This window comes from Ambystoma mexicanum, chromosome 1q, assembly GCF_040938575.1.
Source record: "Ambystoma mexicanum isolate Mex_15411 chromosome 1q, UKY_AmexF1_1, whole genome shotgun sequence".
Classification (NCBI taxonomy): domain Eukaryota; kingdom Metazoa; phylum Chordata; class Amphibia; order Caudata; family Ambystomatidae; genus Ambystoma; species Ambystoma mexicanum.
Window position 1 is genome coordinate 1,366,820,532 of NC_090922.1, and position 22,342 is coordinate 1,366,842,873.

The following is a 22,342-nucleotide window of genomic DNA, read 5'->3' on the forward strand; positions in this document are numbered from 1 at the left end:
AGGGGATGAGTTAATCTAGCTAACAAACATGTTCCCATCTTTCGGAGTGCTTGTGTGAACTAGCAATGGCAAAGCCAAAGTAATCAAAGTTTCTAAAAGTTACCAAACTTTTAAAAGCAAGTAAAGGGGTTCAAGCAAGTATTGTTACAACTTACCGCCATATTTCAACTGGCAGGTCGATTGAAGAAGGTCCAAGGTCGCTTTTCCCACCGTCAGCCTCAGCCCTTGATTTCCATGGGTTGCAGGATCTAGCAGCTCTCTAGTCGGTGTCTAATGCTGGTGCAAGCTCTCCCAGTTGAATGCAGCAGAACTCAATGCAGGGTCTGTCTCAGAACAGGAATGGATGCAGGTAAGCAACTGCGGATAATGGCCACTGGTGCACAGCGACACAAAGGGATTCACTTGCTGCGGTCAGACTTTCACTCCTATACCGGGTCCCCTTGACGCTAGGACCTGGACATTTCGCAGAGGTAAGTCTTGTTGCACAAGCTGAACACCCCCCCCCCCCCCCAAGTTCCAGGCTTCATCTCAGAATGGCGACACCTGCAGCATAGTAGCCCAAATTCGGAGCTATTCAGCGACGGGGCGGTCCTGGGGCACTTTCGAAGGTTCTCGTAGGACTCCGACCTGACATTGAGAATGGATGTGTTCTCCACTCCAAGGGTTGCAGCACCTTTGCAGGACTGCTGATTTCCCACAGGACAGTGCTCTAACAGGGCAGTAGAAGCAGAAGTTGGTCGCCAAGCCTTCTTCCGACGGGTCCATGGACTCCTCGCAAGTCTTGTAGCTGGACAGGAGTCTTGGCCCCTTCATTTTCTTCCAGGATCTCTTCCAAGTGGGAGCAGTGGCCCTCTGCATATCCTAAAAGCCAGGTAAGAGCAGCAGCTCCCACTAGCCAACGACAGATCTGCCCCCACACACACCCCAGCAGTGGTCCAATCAGGACCACTGGCGGCAAAACTAATCCATACCACTCACACATACTGGCACCAGTTTGTGGATTGGGACCAGACAGACCCAGCCCACTTCCTGGCAGCAAACACACATAGTCCTCCAGTAGCCCGCCAAAAGCCTCTGCTTTTCTGGGCAGTGGGAGACCATAGAAGGAATTTCCTGTTCTTACAGGCCATGAAGAAGGATAAAAGACAAGACGGCCAAAGGACAAGCGCACAACTCGGGGCGTGGCCATATTTGACCACTATCCACAGTTATTAACCAAACACGTTAAACGCAGTAAGACTAAAAAAAATGCACAAAAAAATGTTAAAATGTCACTGCTGCCGCCAGCTTGTCAATTTAACACACCTATAGTAACCAGAAATGCTCTTGGTTTAGTCTAGGGCAAAACGAGAAGTGTACCCCATTGTACTGCATTGTAAGATGCTTTGTACAATGATAAAAACCACCACAAGTGGTAGAAAGCTACTAAAAGTAGTAACAAAGTAACTAGACTCAGGGAAACAATGTTTCCCAGTACTGACAGACTGACATGTCCGTTTCCCCATAACAGATGAGCAAAGGCCAGTGTAGGGAAGTGTAAGGATTCCCTGCACTGTAAATGTCTTTTTAAACAGTTCCAAAGGACATCCGTTGGCCGGGTTCACCTTTGTCAACACACTGTTTCTTGGGACTTTAGACTTTGCCCCCTTCTCGTCAGCATCCCTCATCCGGTTTGGCTCTTGACAACTTCATTCACATTTACTTTCAATGTTTAGGGGATTCACGTCCCTTGCTTTCTCTTGTGGCGGGATTCACTTCCCTTGCTTCTTTATAGTTCTTAGGTCAAAGGCTTTCGAATGTACGGGGGTTTTGCTTACCACTTTGACCTATCTTGGCGGCTCTCCTACAGCCTTCTGGTAACTGTAGTGCATAGCTTTTCTCAAATGAACACCCACATAGTGTTTGATTATGGTATGTTGGCTTTCCCCTCTTTCTAGTAAGCAATCAGTTCATTATTTATTCAAAGTTAAATTATCTGTTTGCTACTTTCTTTCAACACAGTTTGGTTTCTTTATCGGCTCTCCCCTCGACTCACCGTCTGTGATGTACTGCTTTGCTTTTGTGTCTTGTGGAGTCAAGGCCGGTACCATTGGGCCATGTGTCTCTCCCCGGCTTTGCTGTCAGCAGAGGAAGCGCCCGGGTACCGTTGACATCTGCTGCAACACATGCTTGCTATTGTTCACGGTCTTGAGATTCCTTCTCTTGAGGCTTCACAGGTCTCTGTCTATAAGGGCAAGGTCATTTCTCCCCCGAGTATCCTCTCGACTTGATGTTGTCTTTTGCCTTCTCTTGACCTGTCGTGCTGAGTTAGCTCTCACGTTTTACTGTCTGCCTTGCTCCTAGTGTGCTGTTGTGCTCCACCTTTTATCCCTGTGGGGAAGGGAAAGGGCAGTCGGGTGTGTATGACTCTAGTCAATTGCACGACTTTGCCTGACCCTTGTATATGTCAGGTAAACGGCTCTGGTGTTAGTCCGTTGTCTTTCGTGTTGTGCGTGTCAAAAAAGTCAAGGACGGGGGGCAGTGTTTTTGAATATCCTACGTGATAAGATGGGGAAACAATGATTAAAGAAGGGGGATACAGCGTCTCACCCGTCTGTCTCCCACTCCCCACGGACCCCCCATCCAGGTGATCCTCTTGCACTGGTCCACCCCCAGGAACAGGATCCAAAAGTGATGGCTGTGTCTTGTCCACCTAGATGACAGATCCCCGGGAACTAGACAGGGAGACACCTTCAGGTTTCTCACAGTACCCACTCCCCTTCTAGCCATCGCTCATCATTTTCTCGCCACAGCTGTGCACCCAAATCTGTTCAACTGTGGACCCCACAAGCTTTCTGCCCATGGGGTAATTACCAGCACCTCCTTTCCATCTTTTAATTTATCCATTGTGTCCCAGTCTTCCTCTAGCAGCTCCCTGTTTGTATCTCCATCCGACCTTACTGTCCCGTAGCGTTCACTCTGTTCCCCATCGTCCACCCCTCTTCTTCTTCTCAATATGAACATACTTGATCGCTGTACTACCTATTTTGTTCCCTTCTCTTTCAGGGGCTTTAACCACACCAATTATACTAAAAACTATAGCTAAGGGACCCACTGCGGCGGAGTAACTCACACCATGAACCTGAATGCATGTGTCCACCGAAAAGGACACATACTTTTGTATGATATATGATATGAAATTTATAACACGCCTATATACAAGTGTTTCAAGGCGCGACAAGGTAAGGGAGGTGAACAAAGGGAGGACGGACAACAATCCTACTAGGCCAGATGTTATTCAGATTGCGCAAGTGCGTGGGAAGGGGGGCAGGGACAGTGCAGTACAGAGATTATAACAATAAGTAACGGCCAGCATGTGGCAAGTGCAAGGGTAAGTGCAGACATAAGTAAGTGTCAAGGGCTGGTACGGAGCCTGTAGGGATACAGACAGTCTCCAAGTGCGGTTGTTGCCAGGTGGGCAGTGCAGGTGTGTGACGCTGGCGTGAGAGGGACCTGGGCCCGAGCTCAGAGGGTTTTCAGGTAGCTAATGCAGTTCCGGTTAAAGCCAGGAGGTCAACAGAGGAGAGGGCGAGAAAAAGCCTTAGCAAAGAGAAAGGTTTTGAGGTGCTTCCGGAACCGGAGATGGTTCTCCTCAAGTTTAATGGAGGCAGGGAGGCTGTTCCAGAGGGAGGCACCAGCCGAAGAAAGAGATCTACCACCAACTCGTTGCTTGGAGAAGTGACTGACCCTGAGGGAGTTGGAGGCGGATGAGCGAAGAGCTCGACAAAGAAGATATTTAGGAAGAGAGAGTTGAAGGTATAGAGGCCCCAGGCCCCAGAAGGCCTTGCGGACGATGCAGAGGGTTTTGAACTTAATCCTCGCAGCCACTGGGAGCCAGTGCAGAGATTTCCGTCCTGGAGAGATACGATCCCTGGGCTTGAGGCCAAGGACAAGTCTTGCAGTCCTGTCCTGGATAAGTTGCAGAGGGTGGAGAGTAGAAGCAGGCAGAGTTACAAAGAGGCTGTTGCAATAGTCCAGCCTAGAGAGAACCGAAGCTCTGGAGACAGTGAGCTTCTGGGTGAAGGAGAGGAAAGGAACAATACCTTTGAGGAGGTGCAGCTGGTAATGTGATTTCTTAGAGACGTCAGAGATGTGAGGATAGAAGGAGAGTGTGGAGTCGAAGATGACCCCAAGGTTTTTTGCCTTGCAGGTGGGAGCAGGAAGAGGGCCAAGGGAGGGCGACCAGAGACCTACAGGAAAGGAGGGAGCGGGTGTGCCAATGAGGAGAATCTCAGTCTTACTGGCATTAAGGCAGAGGTCATTGGCGGCACACCACTCCTGGATAGCAGACAGAGATGAGGGAAGGAGAGGAGGAGGCCGAGGGTAGCCTGGAAATGAGCTGGGGGTCATCCGCATAGCACTGAAAGTTGGGGCAGAGAGCGACAATGCGATGGGCAAGGAGTGCCAGGTATTGGTTAAAAAGCCAGGGAGAGAGGTTAGAACCCTGGGAGACACTACAGGTAGAGAAAAAGATAGTGGAGAGGAAGGACCCCAGTTGGACCTCACGGAGACGGTTGAGCAGGATGGAATGGTGGACAGTTTCAATGGCAGAAGAGAGATCAAGCAGGATGAGGACGCAAGGGGTGTTAGAGTCCAGGTTGGAGGGCAGGTCTTAACGGATGGTCAGGAGAGCAGTTCCGTGCTTCTGGCAGCTCTGAAGCCAGACTGATGGTCATGAAGACAACCAACAGATTCAGTCTGGAGATGGCCAGTTTCTCCAGGAGCTTACCCAGGAAGGGAGTGATGGAGATTGGGCAATTGTATCCAACGCGATTCACCCGCAGGGGACCCGGGTATGTAAGAAACATTAAGAAACTTGGCAACACTCTTCTGGATTCGATCAGGAGCTTGTTTTGACCAGTTTCTGATCACACTGTGTCACACTTATAACACAAGACCAGTAGGACACCTCTTTTAAACTGTTTTCCTGTCCTGATGAAGGCCGACCATTTACCAGCTTTATGGATCATCTGATGAATGGCCGAAACACAGTAGTGTCAAGTCCACCCTCTTTTCCCCGACTCCACCCTCTTTTCCCAAGTGGATAGTGTCAATCCTGTAATTATTTGTACTGCTTTGTATTACGTTCACATGTTAACCAAAATCCCTAAAATTCTGTAAGGGGTAATACATGTTCATTTGCACTCGGATCCAGCGAATTTAACTGGATAGAATACTAATGTACTGCTGTCAGACATATTTTGTTGTTTAATTTGTGTCCTGCTCGAAGAAACAACTGAAAATGATATTTAATACATTAAAATAATTGGGGGAAAAACAGCCAAATTGTTCATACCTCCAATCTAGAGCAATGTTTTTCTTTGTGTAGGGTTATTTCTTTGAGTGTACATAGGTTCAGTCACCTCAACCATTTTTTGTATACTTCCCTGAGGTCCCTCGCGCCAATACCATTTGCACTGCCTTCAAAGCCGCCTTTTGTGGTTTACTATCCATTGGTACGGCAGTGTTAGTATTCATTTGATATGGGGGTGATGACACAGATGGGGGTGGTGGTGTGGTGGGCGAGGGCACATACATTTGATTGGTATATCCAGAGGCAGGACGGGTACCATTCAATACTGCTGCTTTAACTAAAGATGGGGCTAGGTCATTACCACACTGGGACTTGCACTCATCAATGGCCTCTATGTCCTCCACAGTCTTCTATAACTCTAAAATATATTTCCTACTTTGGAGCTTTATACCTTTATATCTAGCTGCCAATCATTTGCACATGTGTACCTATATCCATCTTTTGTTTGTACCCTGCTCAGGCCATGGGCAAAGCATAACCACTTGAGTCTCTGCTAGCCACTGCTTATGGTATTTCTGAAAGTTATAATTGTACAACGGCAATGCACGCCACATATACTCTTAGCAGTGTAGTTATCCCCATGTTAACACACTTTATGCATGAAAACGTCACACCATATACAAAAATTAGTGTGTCTTATGCGCTCCTACCAATCCTTCTGTTATCCAGTCGCCCTCTACCCACACTTCCCTTTCTCCCAATTACTTCACGCACACACACCCACTATCCTCATGCATGCAGTGCCCACACTAGTACTTCCACAGGCCCTCCCTTTGCCCCCCTAGTACTACACAATATAAATCGAAAACACAAACATAAAAAGCTAAAACAACAAACTAAAATAACCACTACTTCACCTTATTGCCCCACCCAAAATATATTGCGCACAGGAATTCAAGCCCTCTAATTATACGGAGCCCCTACCTTTGTATCCTCTTATCTTTTTTTCAGAATATGGCGCTATTTTTCCTCTGAAAGGATTCCACTTCTCCATTTCTCTTCTCATATAATGAAAATATTTCTGATGTTTGTTAATCTGCTTAAAATCACATGCTGTGCATAGTCCGACATCCAGTGGTCACTGCAGAGTATTGCAAAATATACAGCCTTATATCTTTACCTGGCCCCGTAAGTTTGGGGACTTGCGATAGTCTGCTAAGGAAAAATTAGTAAAATATAGTATTTACATTTGTATATTCTTTTCTTTCGTTTCTTCCTTTATACAACTCCCTTACGGCCCCATGCGGCCGAGGCGCACGTAGCCCCCTGCGGCTGTGTGCCCCTTGTGACGGATCTTATACTGCCGTCCTACTTTCACTTGCTCCTCCTCCCTCTTTTACACTTGCCGTGGCCGGCGTTCTCCGTGCGCAGCCACGTCCCCCTTTTCGCCTTCCCCCGATCAACTCATTACCGTGTACCTCCGTTTCCACGCCCTTAACACAGCTCTCCTCCCCACCACTCAAAAATAAAGATGCCTGGTTCTCGGGATGTCCTATGTAAACCCTGCTGGTGACGTCACCGATCTCTTCGAACTACTGGTAAGTTCTTCATATATTCTTTAAGTCCAAAATACACTTGCAATCTACCCCCGTTATCCCCACAGCTGTCTTCCTGTCACTCCTGGAACAAGGTAATCAATAATATAATCGGACTGCGCACGCTGCGTCGCCTCGCGTGTGATATGCCCCTCGACAGGAGGGCTTAACCAGCCAATTATCTTCCGTATTGGGCAACTAGCTAGCTACCGCCTACAGGGAAACGTCATCTATCTATCGAGTTTCCTGCTCGATCAATAGGGATCCTCATCTACTCATTGATCAATAATTGCCAAATCGTAGGAAACCACGCACACACAGTGTCTATGAGCGGCCGCACGTGATGTTTTCGTGCTCCGCCCCCTTCTCTCCCGTAACGTAGCGGACTGCTCTCGCACTCGTCCGGCTACCATTCATTTCATTGCCAACACTAAATTATCAAACCTTTGCCGCGCACCTGTGTAATACCTCCCGTATTCAATTCCTCCCCCTCCCTCACAATTTCTACATTGCTTGTTGTGTGTGGCATACTCACCAAGTTCTCTTGATGCGGGGCTGCTCGACTGCGTGCACCACTCCAAGCGGCTCGTCACCTCCCCTCGTCTGGACTACGTCTGGACACTCGCCAACCGCGGGCGGGATACTTCTCAACCGGCTCCCGAGGGCCAATATCCGGATTGCGCTGTCCGGTCTTCTCGCAGTTCCGCGATGGTCCTGTAGTCCTCAAAAGGGGGCAGCGGCAGAGGGGGCCGCGCCGCCGGGCCTCCTCGCAACGTGAATACTTGGAAAAATAAAAATAAAAGCGGACCTTAAACAGATCTCAGCGGTGCCTCCAACTTGTCGGGGGGAAATTCTCCCGGGGTCGGCTGGGCCGTCCGCGGACCTCCGGGCAGGGAGGCCCCAACTCCTCCCGTATATCCCAAAAGAGATGGAGTATGAGACACACGCAAGAAGCAAGGTGAATCTGCTGTTTATTAAACAAAACGGCAGGGATGGGTCAAGGATCGTACGCGTCCGTCCTGACACTCTCTCAACATCGTGGGGCTCGCAGGCCCTTTTTACCTTAGTATGACGCGCTACTTGCGTCACCTGAGAAAGTTAGCAAAAAACCTATCGCCACTCTGGATTGGTTCCCCGAGTGGTAGGGTTAGTATAGCATACGTATAGAGAACGTTGTTATTGGTTAAGGGTCCGTCAGGTGGTATACTTGGGTTGTCCCTTCAGTTTGATACATAAAAATTGTTACATGAAGACCCCTGAGGATTGGTCAATGTTAATGGCGTCAGTGATAAGGGCCCCATGTTCTGATTGGTTCACCCGCGAGCCCCCCAGTCTGGGACCATCGCTGTTCCCAGCTCGCGGTGCACCTGTCACTTGCAACAATGTTTCACTATGGGTATGTGCAGACAATGTGAGGATTTATTAATAAGCAGGAAGGCCGACTACTCCCACCGCCGCAGATGTCCATTGAGTCGCTTAATTGTATCTGCCTGTGTCTTGAGACGGGGGATCCAGGCGCCTTCTTCCTTCTGGGCTTGGCACCCTATCAAGTTCGGCTTGGTCACGTGAGGTGGGACCATGGTTGAGGCAGAATTCTGCACAATTAATATTGCATTTCTCACTGTGTGCCTGGCTTATCTTGCAGGTGTGACCTTGGCGTCGGCTTGCGGTATGAGAGTTTGCAATGTTGTGCCCTTGACTGTCTGCTTTCGCTGGGCTCATTCTGCAGGGTCAGCAACCGAACTCTTGCTCATTCAATGTTCATGGAGGCTTTTGCTTGCGGCCTACTTGGGCCTGGTGCATAGGTGGGACCGTTTGATACAGAGCGCTTTAGGTTATGGTATCATATTGCTCTATCCTCAGTATCGTGTCTTCGTTATATTTCTCATTATGGTACATGGGTTTAGAAGAAGCGTGAGCAAGCCTTTTTAGATGAGTTCATTATGCGTCTTGTGTTTCTGCATTTTGAAAAGCCTGTGTGGAAAATAATAAAGATGCACGTCCGTGGGTGTGTCCCTCGCCTACGTCATAGCACTGAGTATGTTCTTCGTGTGGATTGGTGTGGGAGTGTCCGGTGTGTATGTTTGCACGAGTGTGCTGACCGTTGGCTAGGTCGTCATGGCATCTCTGTGTTGATTTGGTGCTGGATGGTTTAGTCGAGTCCAGCCATGCCGCAGGTGTCGGCATGTGCAGGGCAGGCTGGTGGGCAGGCGGGTGGGCACGCGAGTGGGCACATCCGTATGTTTTGCACCAGGGTATTTGGTCGTCTGGGAGATGGGCAAACTCCTCTCGTGGCGGGTGTCTGGGCCGTGATCCTCTAGGCCAGGGTTGAGAGGGGATCAGTGGGAGCCTTTTGTTCACTTTTCCCACTTCAACATATAGATCTGGACGGTGAAGGCCTAAAACCCTCAACCCCTTTTCGTGTGGGATAACTCTCAAAGACCCATTCCGGCACTCTCTTGGCCTTGCAGGGCACATTCCTTCTGGGTTGAATGTACTACTGATAAGACACAATAAAGAACTGTGTGTGTGTATTCAAGAAATTAACTTTCTGCAAAGCTACAAGGGTGCGCACACCCTTCTAACCCTCGGCACGAGATGAAAGCATACTGGCATAGCTCTAAAACTAGGACTCGATTTCAAGATGGCATCTAGCTTCTAAAATGAAGTTTCATTACTCACATGCAGTTAGTACAAACATTCACTAGATTTCCACTACACTTTGCTTCTACGGGTGCCCCTCTCCATCCTCCATTCTCTTGGCCTCCCTACAACATCTTCTACAATCTTGTTCTAAATCACAGAGGGGCCTGCGACTTCAGCGCCTGCTCCCCAATATCCTTAAAACCTATGTACGGTAATAAAATCACCATAGGGCAAAAATGAGACTAAGTGCATTAGAGGCAACCGAAAAATATATCTTACGGTATAAACGGTCATAATGGCAGAGGGGGAAAGCCCTCTGGAGACCTAAAATGAAGTCAATGATCCAAAATAGACTAGGGAATAAAGTAAAAAGTGGGCCTAGAATCTCCAAAAATAGGAATTCTGACTTAACATGTCCGCTTTTAGCTCACTAGTACAATATTTCAAATTCCAACTGTCAAAATCACTGGTTCTTTAAGCAGAAAAAGGGCCTTAGCAAAGATCACTTATTTTTGGAAAGCACTTTGTTCACCCGGGGCTATCTTGACGCTAGGGCAGGTGTTGGTGGAGGTGTTAGTCATTGAAAGGGAACAGCTATGTTTCCAGTGATTTCCTGAAAGACCGGTGATAACCCTTCTTGCTGCTGCATGATGGATGCGAGTTCCAGAAACTGAAGACCTGGACTGCCTGCACAGCCTCTTTCGCTTGTTATGCATAGTATGGCCAGAACAAGTAACCGTTTGTTCGATGTTTGTGGAGGTATGTATCAATTGGGTTTTGTACATTTTTCAATGATGTAGTTCGACCCTGTTCCATGATCTGCTCTCTCAACTCTACAAGGGCTTTAAATGTAGCACTTTGTAGGACGTGAAGGCGATATAGGGTTCAAATTGCTGGTGAGATGTGGTCGTAGTCCAAAGATGAGGCATACCACTATTTTCTGAGTATGTTGTTGTCTGCTGATTTGGATTTTATGTAACATAATAGCTTCTGTTGCAATAGTACAAGCTATTTGTTAATTATAATTTTGGGATTCATTGAGAAGAGTCAATGATGTGTGTGAAGTAGCTTGAGGAAGTACCTTTTTTTTGGATTAATTACCTAATTAGGGCATTGAAAGTGAGGTCAGAGTAGGTAATAGTTCCTAGGTTGCAGGCTTTTTGTGATGGGACGAGGCAAGCGTCCACTGTTTGGGGCATTGGATTTGACGATAATGGGTTGGAGTTAAATGTAATAATTTTAGCAGGGTTACGTTTTAGTATGTTGCTGTTCATCCATTCAATTACGTTTGTCATGCTGTGTGTGTAGTCGGTTGCCAATTTCTTTTTAATCTTCTATCGGAAAGGAGATTCTGGATGTCCTCAGAAAATGTGAAGAAGCGAAGGTTGAATGAGTAGGTGAGATCTGCTAGTGATTTTAAGAAAATCATGGATATTGTGAAGGCTTGTGGAACTCCACAAAGTAGAATAACTTCTTCAGATTGGAATGGAGTAGTGTTATGATTGCGTGTGATCAAGCAGGCTGTATTCGATACAGGTAAAAGGAAGATTTTGAATACCAGCACAGTGAAGGCAGCCCAGGAGTATCGCATGGCCAACTGTGTCAAAAGCAGTCAGTAGGTCCAATGGCATTAAGGTGCATGTAGCATTCTGACGTCATAGGTTACACCCAGATAAATGGATTCCATTTCTGTGCCTGATTGGAAGCCAGATTCTTCATGATTAAGATTATTTACTTTGAAAAGTTGAGGTTATAATTATTATAATTATTATTCCTTCTTTTATAACACGCTTAATACCAGTGAGTGGTTTCGAAGCGCAGGATCAGTGTTCAAACCTGTGTTGCTCTGTGTTGTCTTGCTTCAAAGACAAACGCGTTGCCCCTGTGCTTTCCTCTTCAAGACTTTACTCTTCGCCTCCTCCTTCCCTTCATCCCTCCTCTGCTAATCTCAGTCGCTGTGATTGGTGGCCAGGGCCCTTGTGTCCCCCGGGGACTTGGCTTCCTATACCGAATTGCCCCAGCCTCTGCCTATGATGATGGTTTGATATGGTTGGTAGGTGAATCTGTTCCTTAAGTTGTTAGGTGCTGACAGCACGCGTGACATAATAGCCTTTTTAGACTTTGATTAAATAATTTGTATAAGGATCTTGTTTAATCCTTCAGGCCATTTTGGCCTGCACACATTGTTAGCTTTGCCATATTTTCAAGTTGTCAGATATTCTAGATTTTCCAGCAGATCGGGAGTAAACCATTTGTGCTGAATACTTGTTCTTGCTGGGTTTTCTGGTGTTATGTGCTGCAATAGTATCCAATTATATGTACATTTGGGTTTTGATTTCATGAAGAACAGAGTAAAGGCCTGGATTACACTTTGATTGGTCGCTGGTTTTGCAGTAGCGAGAGGTTAATGAGTTGTTGCTAGGGATCATATTCTTCCAATGATTGAGTTGCGAGTTTGTGGATGTTGGGATTCTCTGGTAATGAGCAGTGGAAAGATATTATGAAATAGATAGTGACCTAGTCGGGAGAAGACAGTGATCGAAGGATTGGGACTGAATATTCTCTCTCTCGGACCCTATTTCTCCCCACTCTACTCTTCTCTCTCGCCTTGCTTGTTTAATCTTGCTTCACCCTATCCTTTCTTCCAGGATTCTCTTTTGTACTGTTTTTTAGCTCAAGTTAAGTGCTCCCCCTGACATATGGCCAGACTTCATTTTGCAAGTCGTAATGCCGGCATTGTCCTTAATTCAGAGGTTAATCCATTGAGTACTATTTAATTCGAAAAATAATAAGACCGACTGTTAAAACTCTTAGAAGCATTTGCATTTTGTCATGAAGCACTACAAGAAAAAAGTTATATTACTTTATATCTGGAAAGTCATGAGGTCTGTGGCCATCTGCCCCATACATGATTTCCCTGATTTAGCACCACAGCCTTTCCTCACATTAAACAAAACCACATTTTGTGATCTTCCATTAGCGTTTTTCTTTGCTGGATATTATCTCATGGATGCTCAAGTGTTTAAGAAGCATTGATGATTTTCTTTTTTGTTCTAGCACTATCTTCGATGTTGGTTGTACTCAGTTTATGCTCATCTTGGGTGTATTAGCACTTCTCAGTGGACCGTGTGATATACCTGGAAACACTATTTTAATTTTCTGATAAAACATATATTTGGAAGTCACTGATTATGTTTTGTTGTAAAAATTGCATTCATTGTACAACTGGCAGTGTATCATTGAAATCTATATACACGTTAGTATGATAATATTGAGGTAAGAATATTGACCTACATGAAAACAGGCTGCAAAAATATATAGGGTGGTTGGTGGCTGGTTGAGATTTATGGGGGTGGTGCCTCGCCTTCTGAGGGTTAGCTGTAGTGACAGCCTAGGGATGCAGGGGAAAACCGCCCAAGGTTGGGTTAAAGGGATGCAAAGGTCCATGCTAAGTGCTTGTTGGCCTTGGGCAGTGTGTGAAAGTGGCTTTGCTGTTCATTTGCAGTGATGACAATATATCTAAACGTGTTTAAATTCCAAAATTAAAAGTAGCTGCTCAGCATTTTTGTAGTTTTCATTTGAATAGTTTTGTAGTAAACAGTTATTGTTTCCAACTCAGTTAGTTTGAGAACTCACCTCCCCCATTTCCAGGCATATCTAAGGAAGATTAGAAGTTCATGGTTGACTATGAAAACACTTTTTGGCTGAAAGTAACTAATATTTGTTTGGAACTCCCTTTTTTGTCACATACCAGGGTTGTGTTTTTTTGTTTTTTAAATGTACTTGATTAACCAATTCTTTGTTTTACTATGCCATCTTCCAAGTTGAAGTGTAGCCCATCCTTCTCTCCAAGTGCTGCAGCAGTGTTATTCAGTGGTGTGGGATCCAGATGGTCTCTTACTTGTTTTTGAACAGTCATCTATAGTTTAAACAGACAACAGTGATGAGACTTTTTGTCTCTCTAGGTCCATCTTGGCAGCGGATTCTGGGTGGATGAGGAGAAGTGGCACCAACTGCAGATCACTCAAGGAGATTCCAAGTTTACTAAAAATTTAGCAGTCATGATCTGGGGGACAGAGGTTCTGAAAAACAGAAGTGTCACAGGAGTCGCCACAAAGAAAAAGAAAGATGCCATTCCTAAGCCACCGCTCTCACCTCACAAATTAAGCATTGTCAGAGGTAAAGTAGTATTTGAGTAACATACTGGCTTACGTTTGCATGCTAACTTACTTTATATTGTTATGACAGAGACCCTTCATAATACCCAAGGATTATGTTAATCCTCCGAATAGTTATGGGTAACCAATAACTGCCTAGCAAGTTTTTTTGTTATTCTAATATTTTTGTCTGATTGGCTTTTTTCTGCACTTGTGGGTGAGTGCATTTGTATGGCCTGTAGTAGCAGTTTTAGCTCCATGTTCAGTGGCAATCTTTTCTGCAAAGAATTGCCATTTTAGACTACTCTGAAATGTCTTGATATTCAGTTTGTCGGATGGTACATGGCAATTAATTCCATACTCTAGTGGCAAATGCTGAACATATGTCCTCTCCTTCTCTCAGAATATTACTTCTAGGTACAATAATGTGAAGTTCATAAGCAGGATCAACTTAAAATATAGTGAATAAGACTTTTACTGAAGCAGGCTAAAACATCTCCTAAAATACAAATAGAATCCATGCATGTTCGGTAAGAATTTGTAAAGTCCAACTGGTGTGGGACTTTACAAGATTTAGCTCTTGGTAGTAGAAGCTGAAGAAGCACACACTGGGATGCCAGTGCAGATGACTTGATGTCAACTGAAAAGGGTTTAAAATAGTACTCCCCATGCTAGAAAGCACCACAAAAGGCAAAAGCTAGATGTACCCCAAGCCCCACAGTACCTGTGAATTTAAGATGTGGTTCCAGCTGGATGGCTTTCTATTGCAATGTAGCAGACCCTTGTTCCTGGTCCTTGGTCATGGTGACGAAAGGGAGGATGTCTGGCGGGCATCTGCGGCAGCACTCGAGAGAGAGGGACTCTGCTGCAACGGATTCTCCTTGATTTAGCTGCCTTTTGTGATTTTGGCGCCTTTTTCCTCAGTGCCAAAGAAGAACCAACAGCTCTGGTTGGAAGTTACTTGATCCCTCCGTCCTGGACTCTGGTTAGGAGACTCTGGATGAAGACAATGCACTCAATGATGGTCAGGGGTCCCCGAGTATTGGGATTCTGCAGCCTTGGAAAGTCACAGCAACTTGGGCTTTGCGTCAAAATGAAGCTTGTCTTAAGGCTAGTTGGTCCCACCAGCCTAAGGGAGGAAGTTGTCCCTTGCGGGTCTTCCCATTCGAAACGAAAACGGTGTAAGCACAGCTGCAGGGCTTCACCGGGCACTTCGCAATCCAGGAGCGTGTTGCTGGCGTCTCTTCAAGTCTTCTTTGTCGGATGTTGTCCTCTAGTGGTCGACTCTGCCACTAGTCCCAAAAACCTTGCCTTGTAAGCAAGTTCCCATTCATTCACAGCCTGCCAATCAGAACTGGTTTCACTCAGGCACACCTAGAGACAAAGGACAGGGACATTAAGGGACCCTTCCTCACTTCCTGCCTTTCCAGGCACACTGAAGCCCACCAAAGGCAAAATCCACAAAGGACTCAAACCCGATTCAAACAACAGAGTAAAAACCCAGAAAGAACTTACAAGAAATGGTTAAAAAAGAAGATTGGCCATTTTGGGAAAATGGTCACCCTTAGGTGCTGTACTACAGGTAAGAAATGAGCCTGCAGATACATTGCACAAAGGTAGTAAAAAGAAAAATCACTGCTACCAGACATTCAAGTGAGTTAGTGTAACAGAATGGGATAAGGAGTTACTATGTAACCCCCCAACACTCCACATAGAGTGGTGTGTGCTGGAACCACGAATGAAAAGGTAAGAAAGATAAAAGCCAACTTACTGTTCTTGGGAACAGTAGTTTACCCAAGAAAAATGTATTTAAACAAAAAATGCAGATGCCTATGGAGTTTACAAGACTCAGTTAAACAGTAAGAAACACAAATTCCTTGTCAGAAAAACACACAAGGGAGTGGGGGAAAAACGTCCCACTCACTCAGGAGTAAACATTTAAAAGTCCAGCAAAAGAGCTGGGGACCTCTAAGGTTAAAGGGAATTGGCACAGAAATGAAAATTCTCCCGAACAATGCATAAGGCTTGAAACACAATTCTGTGCTTATCTGGTAGATCAGAGACATGGTTGTATTTTCTAGGGCCAATTGCACACCTGGATGTTGGCCTACCTGAAGCTCTTTTGTTTTGTTCCCTTTCCATTGTTCCATAAATGTTATTGAATACCACAGTCAATAATTTATTAAAGCACTAGTTTTCGATTATCCAATTGGAGACTGTACTTGGTAGTAGGTCTTATCAATGTGTCACAACCACATGTCGTGGGTAACATTTGGTCAATAAGACTAACTCCCTGCATCTGACATTTCAGGACGGACTGAAAATCCTACTATTCAAAGAACTTCTTGCTTATGTCTACTCTGCCCTATAAATTACATGCATGCATACAATATCAGCATGTTTTTAAAGGTTGCCTATTTACCAGCATGGGAAATTGATCAAGTCAGTGTGACGTTAACACCCATAAAAACCCACTTTTTAATATGTCCATGTAGTCAGACCTTTTACTTTAGGATTGCAGCATTATTTTTCCAAAATTTAGTTCAAATTTACTTTTATATTATTATTGGATCTGAGTGGCATTCTGGTCCTTAGAACCTACACTCACTTTCATTGATATTCAGACTCCAATCTAATGTTGTCAGAGGACAGGGAGTGAGCAATGTGCCTTTTTAATATCCATTTCGCCAAATTATTTTTTTTTAAATTTAAAATGGATGACTATCGAGGTCTGCACGAATTCCACACATGATCTACTCAACAATACCTTTCTATGTGTTACTACTGTTCTTTCTCTCAACAGAGTGTTTGTATGACAGAATAGCACAAGAGACAGCGGACGAGACAGAAATTGCACAGAGACTATCCAAGGTTAACAAGTACATCTGTGAGAAAATCATGGACATCAATAAATCCTGCAAAAACGAGGAAAGGAGGGAGGCGAGATCTCATGTGCAATAAACGTATTTTTGTTTTTTTAATGCGTATGTGTTTCATTTTGTGTAATTTGAATCCAGTCTCAGAGATTGGCTATTGTCGGAATGGATTTTTACCTAGTTTGTGCTATATGTTTTATTGACATAGGGCCTCATTACGGGTCCGGCGGTAACCTGGCCGGGAAGTCAGGCGTCAGTAATTTCGTTAATCCCCATTCCCGTAGGATTCTATGGGAGTAGGGAGACGGAAGTACCGGCACCGTTCTGAACGGTGCCGGTGCTTCCGTGACGCCTTTGCCTGCTGTGACAAATGTGCCCGGCACAGCGGCTCAGGCGACCAAACCTGTAGATTATAGCTCTTCTTGTTCTGGGTTAAAGGAATGTGAATGTTTTTCCCCATCTGTTGAACTTTCTGACAAGTGCATTTGCACTTCTCAGTTCAGTGTCTGTTGGTTAGCCATATTAATTGCATAGGTAATTTTGATAACCTTTTCACAAGAGAATGATTTGCTGTGCAGATTGTTTGACATGTTTGATCACATTTTATCAGCGCAACTGAACTTTGCCATGTGCAAGGTGGATTGCCTTTGGAGTAAGGGTTGTAGCAGGCGTTCTTCTAGATCTCAACTCCTTTCTTCCTTACAAGCATATTGTTGAACGTCCTTGAAATTCTCAACAAAACCCGCTGTCCCAGATCATGCCCATGCAAAACAAATAGGTGATGGCTGAAATGTTTATAATACTTATTAAACCTCTGGCAATTACCCTGTGCAACCCTCCTGATCATCGTTCTTCACCTGCCAATTTTTTTCAGAAAGGGGAACGACCATATGCAAATTAGGCTTGGTCCCACACTGTGAAGCAGTCAAGGAACAAACTTTGACAAACATATAAAAATACTTCTTTACTTATTGCCAAATAACACAGTGAAAAATGACTACTAAAAGGTAATATCACACACCACTAAAAATATGATACATATGCACAATCACTAGAGTAGGGTACACTATATATCAAACCCCTGAAAAGGAAGGTACAGATTAGTATTAGCACTACAGGTCCATAAAGATCCAATCCTAACTTCAGAAGTCCATCCCTAAAATGTATGGGGCCTTGTGCCCAAAACTTCAGCAATGTTCCCTACAGTTTTGTGAAGCTAGAAAAAATGATGGTATGGTCTCTGGGATCCAGTGAATAGTTCCAAGGGTTAGGGGAAACGTGAATATCACTAGCAAACGTGTTCTCAACTTTGAGTGCTTGTGTGAAGAAGCAATGGCAAAGCCAAAGTAATGCACAAGTTTCTAAAAGTTACCAAAACTTTTCAAAGGGAGTTCGCGGTGCAGGCAAGTATCGCTACAACTCACCCCTTGTACTCCGATTCTTCACAGGACTTGGCAGGTCAGTTGAAGAGTGTCCAAAGTCGCCTCCCCCCCCCCCATCAGCCTCAGCCCTTGATAACCAGGGGTTGCAGGTTCGTGCAGTTCTCTGGCCGGTGCCTAATGCTGGTGCAAGGTCTCCCAGTTGAAGAATACAGCACAACTCGATACAGGGCCCCTCTCAGGACATGACTGGAAGCAGGTAAGCAGTTTTGGATGACTGCCACCGATGCATGGCGACGCAAAGGGATTAACTTGCAGCGGTCAGACTTTCCCTCCTATCTCGTGTCCCCTTGATGCTAGAACCACGAATGTCTGCAAAGCTAAGTCTTGTTGTACAACCTGAAGATCCCCCAAGTTCCAGGCCTCAACTCGGAACGGCGACGTCTGCAGCACGGTCACCCAAACTCGGAGCTGGTCAGCAACTGGGTGATCCAGGAGCACTTCCGAAGGCTCTTCTTCGTAGCACTCAGAGCTGGCGTTGAGAATGGATGTTCCCTCCACTCCAAGGGTCGCAGCTCCTTCACAGTATTGTTGAAGATCACCTCCAAGACAGGGCTCATCCAGGACAGCAGCAGAGTTTGGTCGCCAGGCCTCCTTCCAACGGTTCCATGTCTTAAATGAATAACTAAATAACAAATGAATTTTTAACAAAAGAAAAATAACAGACAAAAGACATAATTTGTGGGGGGGGTTCCCTCCCCAAACCCTAAGCCACCCCAAACCCCTCACCACACAATTTAACCCTTTACCCCACTCACACATATATTGCCTTTAAAAAATGTGGTATTTTTCGTTATTTTTATTTTGTTATAAATGTAATTCACTTTATTTTTTTCTTTATAAACACTGTATACCCTTCCAACGGGTCTCTGCACTCCCCGTTGGTCTTGCAGCTGGACTGGAGTCCTGGCTTCTTCAGTTTCTTTCAGGATCTCTCTGCTTTCCCATGCACTGCAAGTCCATATAAGGGTTTTCTTGGCCTCATGTGCCAGGAAGAAGGCTAAAAGACAAGATGGCCAAAGGACAAGTGAAAACCCTTAGTGGCATGGGCATGTTTACCACTAGTCACAGTTAGTAGCCAAACGCGGTAAACATGGTAATGCTAAAGCGAAATGTACCAACAAATTGTAAAAATGCACTGCTGCCACCAGCTTATCCATTTAGCTCACCTAGAGTAACTAGAGTAACCAAAAATCCTCTGTGTTAGTCGAGTGCAAAAGAAATGTTTACCCCATTGCACTGCATTGTAAGATTCATTGTACAGTGATCAAAACAACCACAACTGGTAAATAGTTACTCAAAGTAGTATCTAAGTAACCATGTTTCCCAGTACTGACAGCCTGAAGGACATGGCAGTTTCCCCATAACAGATTAGCAAAAATCAGTGTAGTGAAGCCTGTGGCTTCACTGCACTGTGAAAAGAGCAGGTCAGATACAAAAATAAAAGCAAAAGGTTTGAGAGTCCATAGAAATGAAAGGAAAGGTGCTGTAAAGAGGAATCTTTCCTAACACTCAACTGCACAAATAGTTCCAACAAAAATATAGACCACCTCATTTCTTTGGATGGTTTTGTAAGGTTCTGTTGGTAGGAGTAGCAAAGATGGAGACGGGGGGGCTAGAACTTGTGTCCCCATTTCATTTCTCATTGGATACATTTTGATTTCATCAACAGCCCAAACTACTAGAGAATTTGCTCCACGATTTGAGAATACACCCGTTCTAGTCAAACTCATGTTCCTTTTGTAGTTTGGCACACATCTGTCTAGAAGAGAGGTAGGTAGACCACTATAACGAATAGATCACTGCGCTATAAGGGTGAATTAAGAGGATACTGCTGCCAGTGAATAGGTTTTTGGGAGACGGTACCCTACCGTTTCGAAATGTAGTTTGGACAAAAGTGCGTAAGAACCTGGGTCACATAGGTGCTGGATTAATAAAGAGTTAGCTGGGTATTGTTATCCGTTTTTGGAAGAAAATTCAGAGGAGTCTTGCCTCTTAGTGTTGTGATTTTATTACATCGTTCAGCCGACGTGTTTAGGCTCACCTGCGTCTTTTTCAATGCTGTGGCATTTGTATGGACATTGTACGTTATATAGAAACACCAGAGTGGTGAGGCTCAAGAATAGTGTTTGAAAAGCATCCAATGTTGAAGGATGTCATGTTGGTTTAACAAGTGATATATGCACATTGGTATCTCATTGAGGAAAGTTCTGTGTAATCATAACATTGTTACATACATATTAATAACCATGCAGCAGTGTGCATGGTGACCAAGTATATATTGTACATCCGTATTTGTTGAACATGTAAGTCAGATGTGGTGATGGGTTATATGAGTGTGTTTGAGTTCAAGTGTACATTTTGAAAACCTTTTTTTGATTGGACAGATAAGTTGCACCAAGGGAGACAGAAAGGGAGAAGAATAGTGTTAGATGTTTTTGGTAGTATACCGAGCCATATTTGGTCATAGAAACTGTGTATCTCAACTGTATGTGACCTGTTCTTATGGTGTATAGGGTGAGTGTAACCGTCTATATAGATATAGAGTTTTTTGTTAGTAGACCATGTTAAATAACAGCTGTTGGATAAATCATGAGTAGTGGTTAGGCCGCATGGGTGCCTGGTCATTATTGATATGTATCATCCAGTGATGATTGTGAGTTGGTTGCTATTTGGTGGTCAACTGTATGTTAGTTGGCGTGTGCATGGGGCTGATTAAATGTGGTACTGGTGGGGGAGGGGGGTCTATGATTATATTCCCACGCATGGAACCGGTGGCTCACTGGATGTGCGGCCCCTGATTGGGGTGTGATGGGGGTTTGATGTTCCTGTTAGGAAGGAGGTTGATGGCTAGTAGGGGTGGTCTGATATAACAGCCTAGGCTGTTGGGTGCATTAGTAGTGGTTAAAAATGCTGGTTGAATATGGAGAAGGCGAATGGGTGAGACCCCATATTGGGGTCCTTAACATAGTATGTACGTTCATGATATAGTGTTTGAGTAAGGTGCTATGGAAGGTTGGAACTACCAATGCTGCAGTCCTATGCACTAATCGCACGTTTGTTATTGTGGTTATTTAACTTAAATACTGTGGAAGGGTTGAATACTGCATACTGCCGGCATGAGGCAGTGTACTAATATGAAGACAGTGTATTTAGCAAGTGCTAGCACGTCACTAGTTAGAAAACAGGCTGTTGCTGTGTGGAAACTGCAAGCAGGGCTGAGCGTGCAGAAAGTGAAGAAGGATGTGTATTGCAATAGCTAAGAGTTCACTGTAGAAGCAAGCCGCTACCGTGTGGAAAGTGCAAGCAGAACTGAGGGTTCAGACGTGGCGCCAGAGCAGCATCACATGTAAACACATATCAAAGTTCATAGGGCTAATAAAAAGGCCGATTACGTGGGGCGATGCCAACATGTAGTATGTGTAAAGTGATTAAATAATGGAGGCTGGTTAGCACGCTGCAGTTAATAAAGACTGGTGTTCCCGTAATTGTTACTCAGTGGGGAGGTGGCGCCTCGGATAGTTGTAGGCTAATTAATTGTTGTGAATTTAAAAAGTTCGGCAAGTGCACAGGATTTTAGCACAAAAGTTTCTTATGTTGCCCGTAGTGTTGGGGGGCGGTATGTGGTTAGTAATCGCAAGGGGCCTGTGGCATGGTTAGCCCAGTGGAAATGCCTGGATACTGCTCGCAGCAGTGAGTACCTAGCCTACGTGGGCAATTACAGGCTGCTACTGTATTTTTTATGCAGAAGCGAAACACATACCTGTGGGGCTTGGATGGCCTTTGCATAAAGATGTGGTCTCGGCGATCTTTTGATGCCGGCACCATCTTTCAAAGGGCTCGTAATGGAAGCCTCCTTGGGTGCAGAGGCGCAGGTACATTACCTGCATAAGAACTCCTATCACCTCTGGCTACTCGGATCCATCCGACCCTTCTTGAGTGAGAAGAACAGTGCTACGATTGCAAAGGCGACCATACTGTTCCGTTTAGACTATGGTAACTCACTCATGCTTGGGGCTAGCAAGAAATGCCAAGTCATGGAGAAAAATGCAGTTAGAGCATTTAATAAAGGTAAAAGGAAAAGTGAACACATTACCACAGAGAGGAAAGCATTGCACTGGTTGAGGATTGAAGACAGGATTTAATTTAAATCATTGACGTTGGTGCATAGGTGCCTGTATGGTACTGCACCGGAATACCTAAAGAAAAAGATTCTACGATACACCCCCAATCGATCCCTGAGATCAGAGGTGCATGGCAGGATCATAGTGCCTCCACACAGTTCTGGTAGGGCTTTCCCCGTATTGGCAGCAAAGGAGTGGAACAACCTATCCTT

General features: G+C 45.0%; 1 protein-coding gene across 2 annotated transcripts in view; it reads left to right on the forward strand.

Moving 5' to 3' along the window:
- The window catches only part of BEND5 (BEN domain containing 5), a 137,578-nt gene extending 120,906 nt beyond the window's left edge, over positions 1 to 16,672 (forward strand). For both annotated transcript variants that reach the window (XM_069642229.1, XM_069642230.1), the window contains 2 exons: positions 13,500 to 13,713; positions 16,495 to 16,672. In XM_069642229.1, the coding sequence (XP_069498330.1) occupies positions 13,500 to 13,713; positions 16,495 to 16,652 (372 nt within the window). In that variant the 3' untranslated portion in view covers positions 16,653 to 16,672. The remainder of the gene's footprint in view (positions 1 to 13,499; positions 13,714 to 16,494) is intronic.
- Positions 16,673 to 22,342: the final 5,670 nt, after the last annotated feature.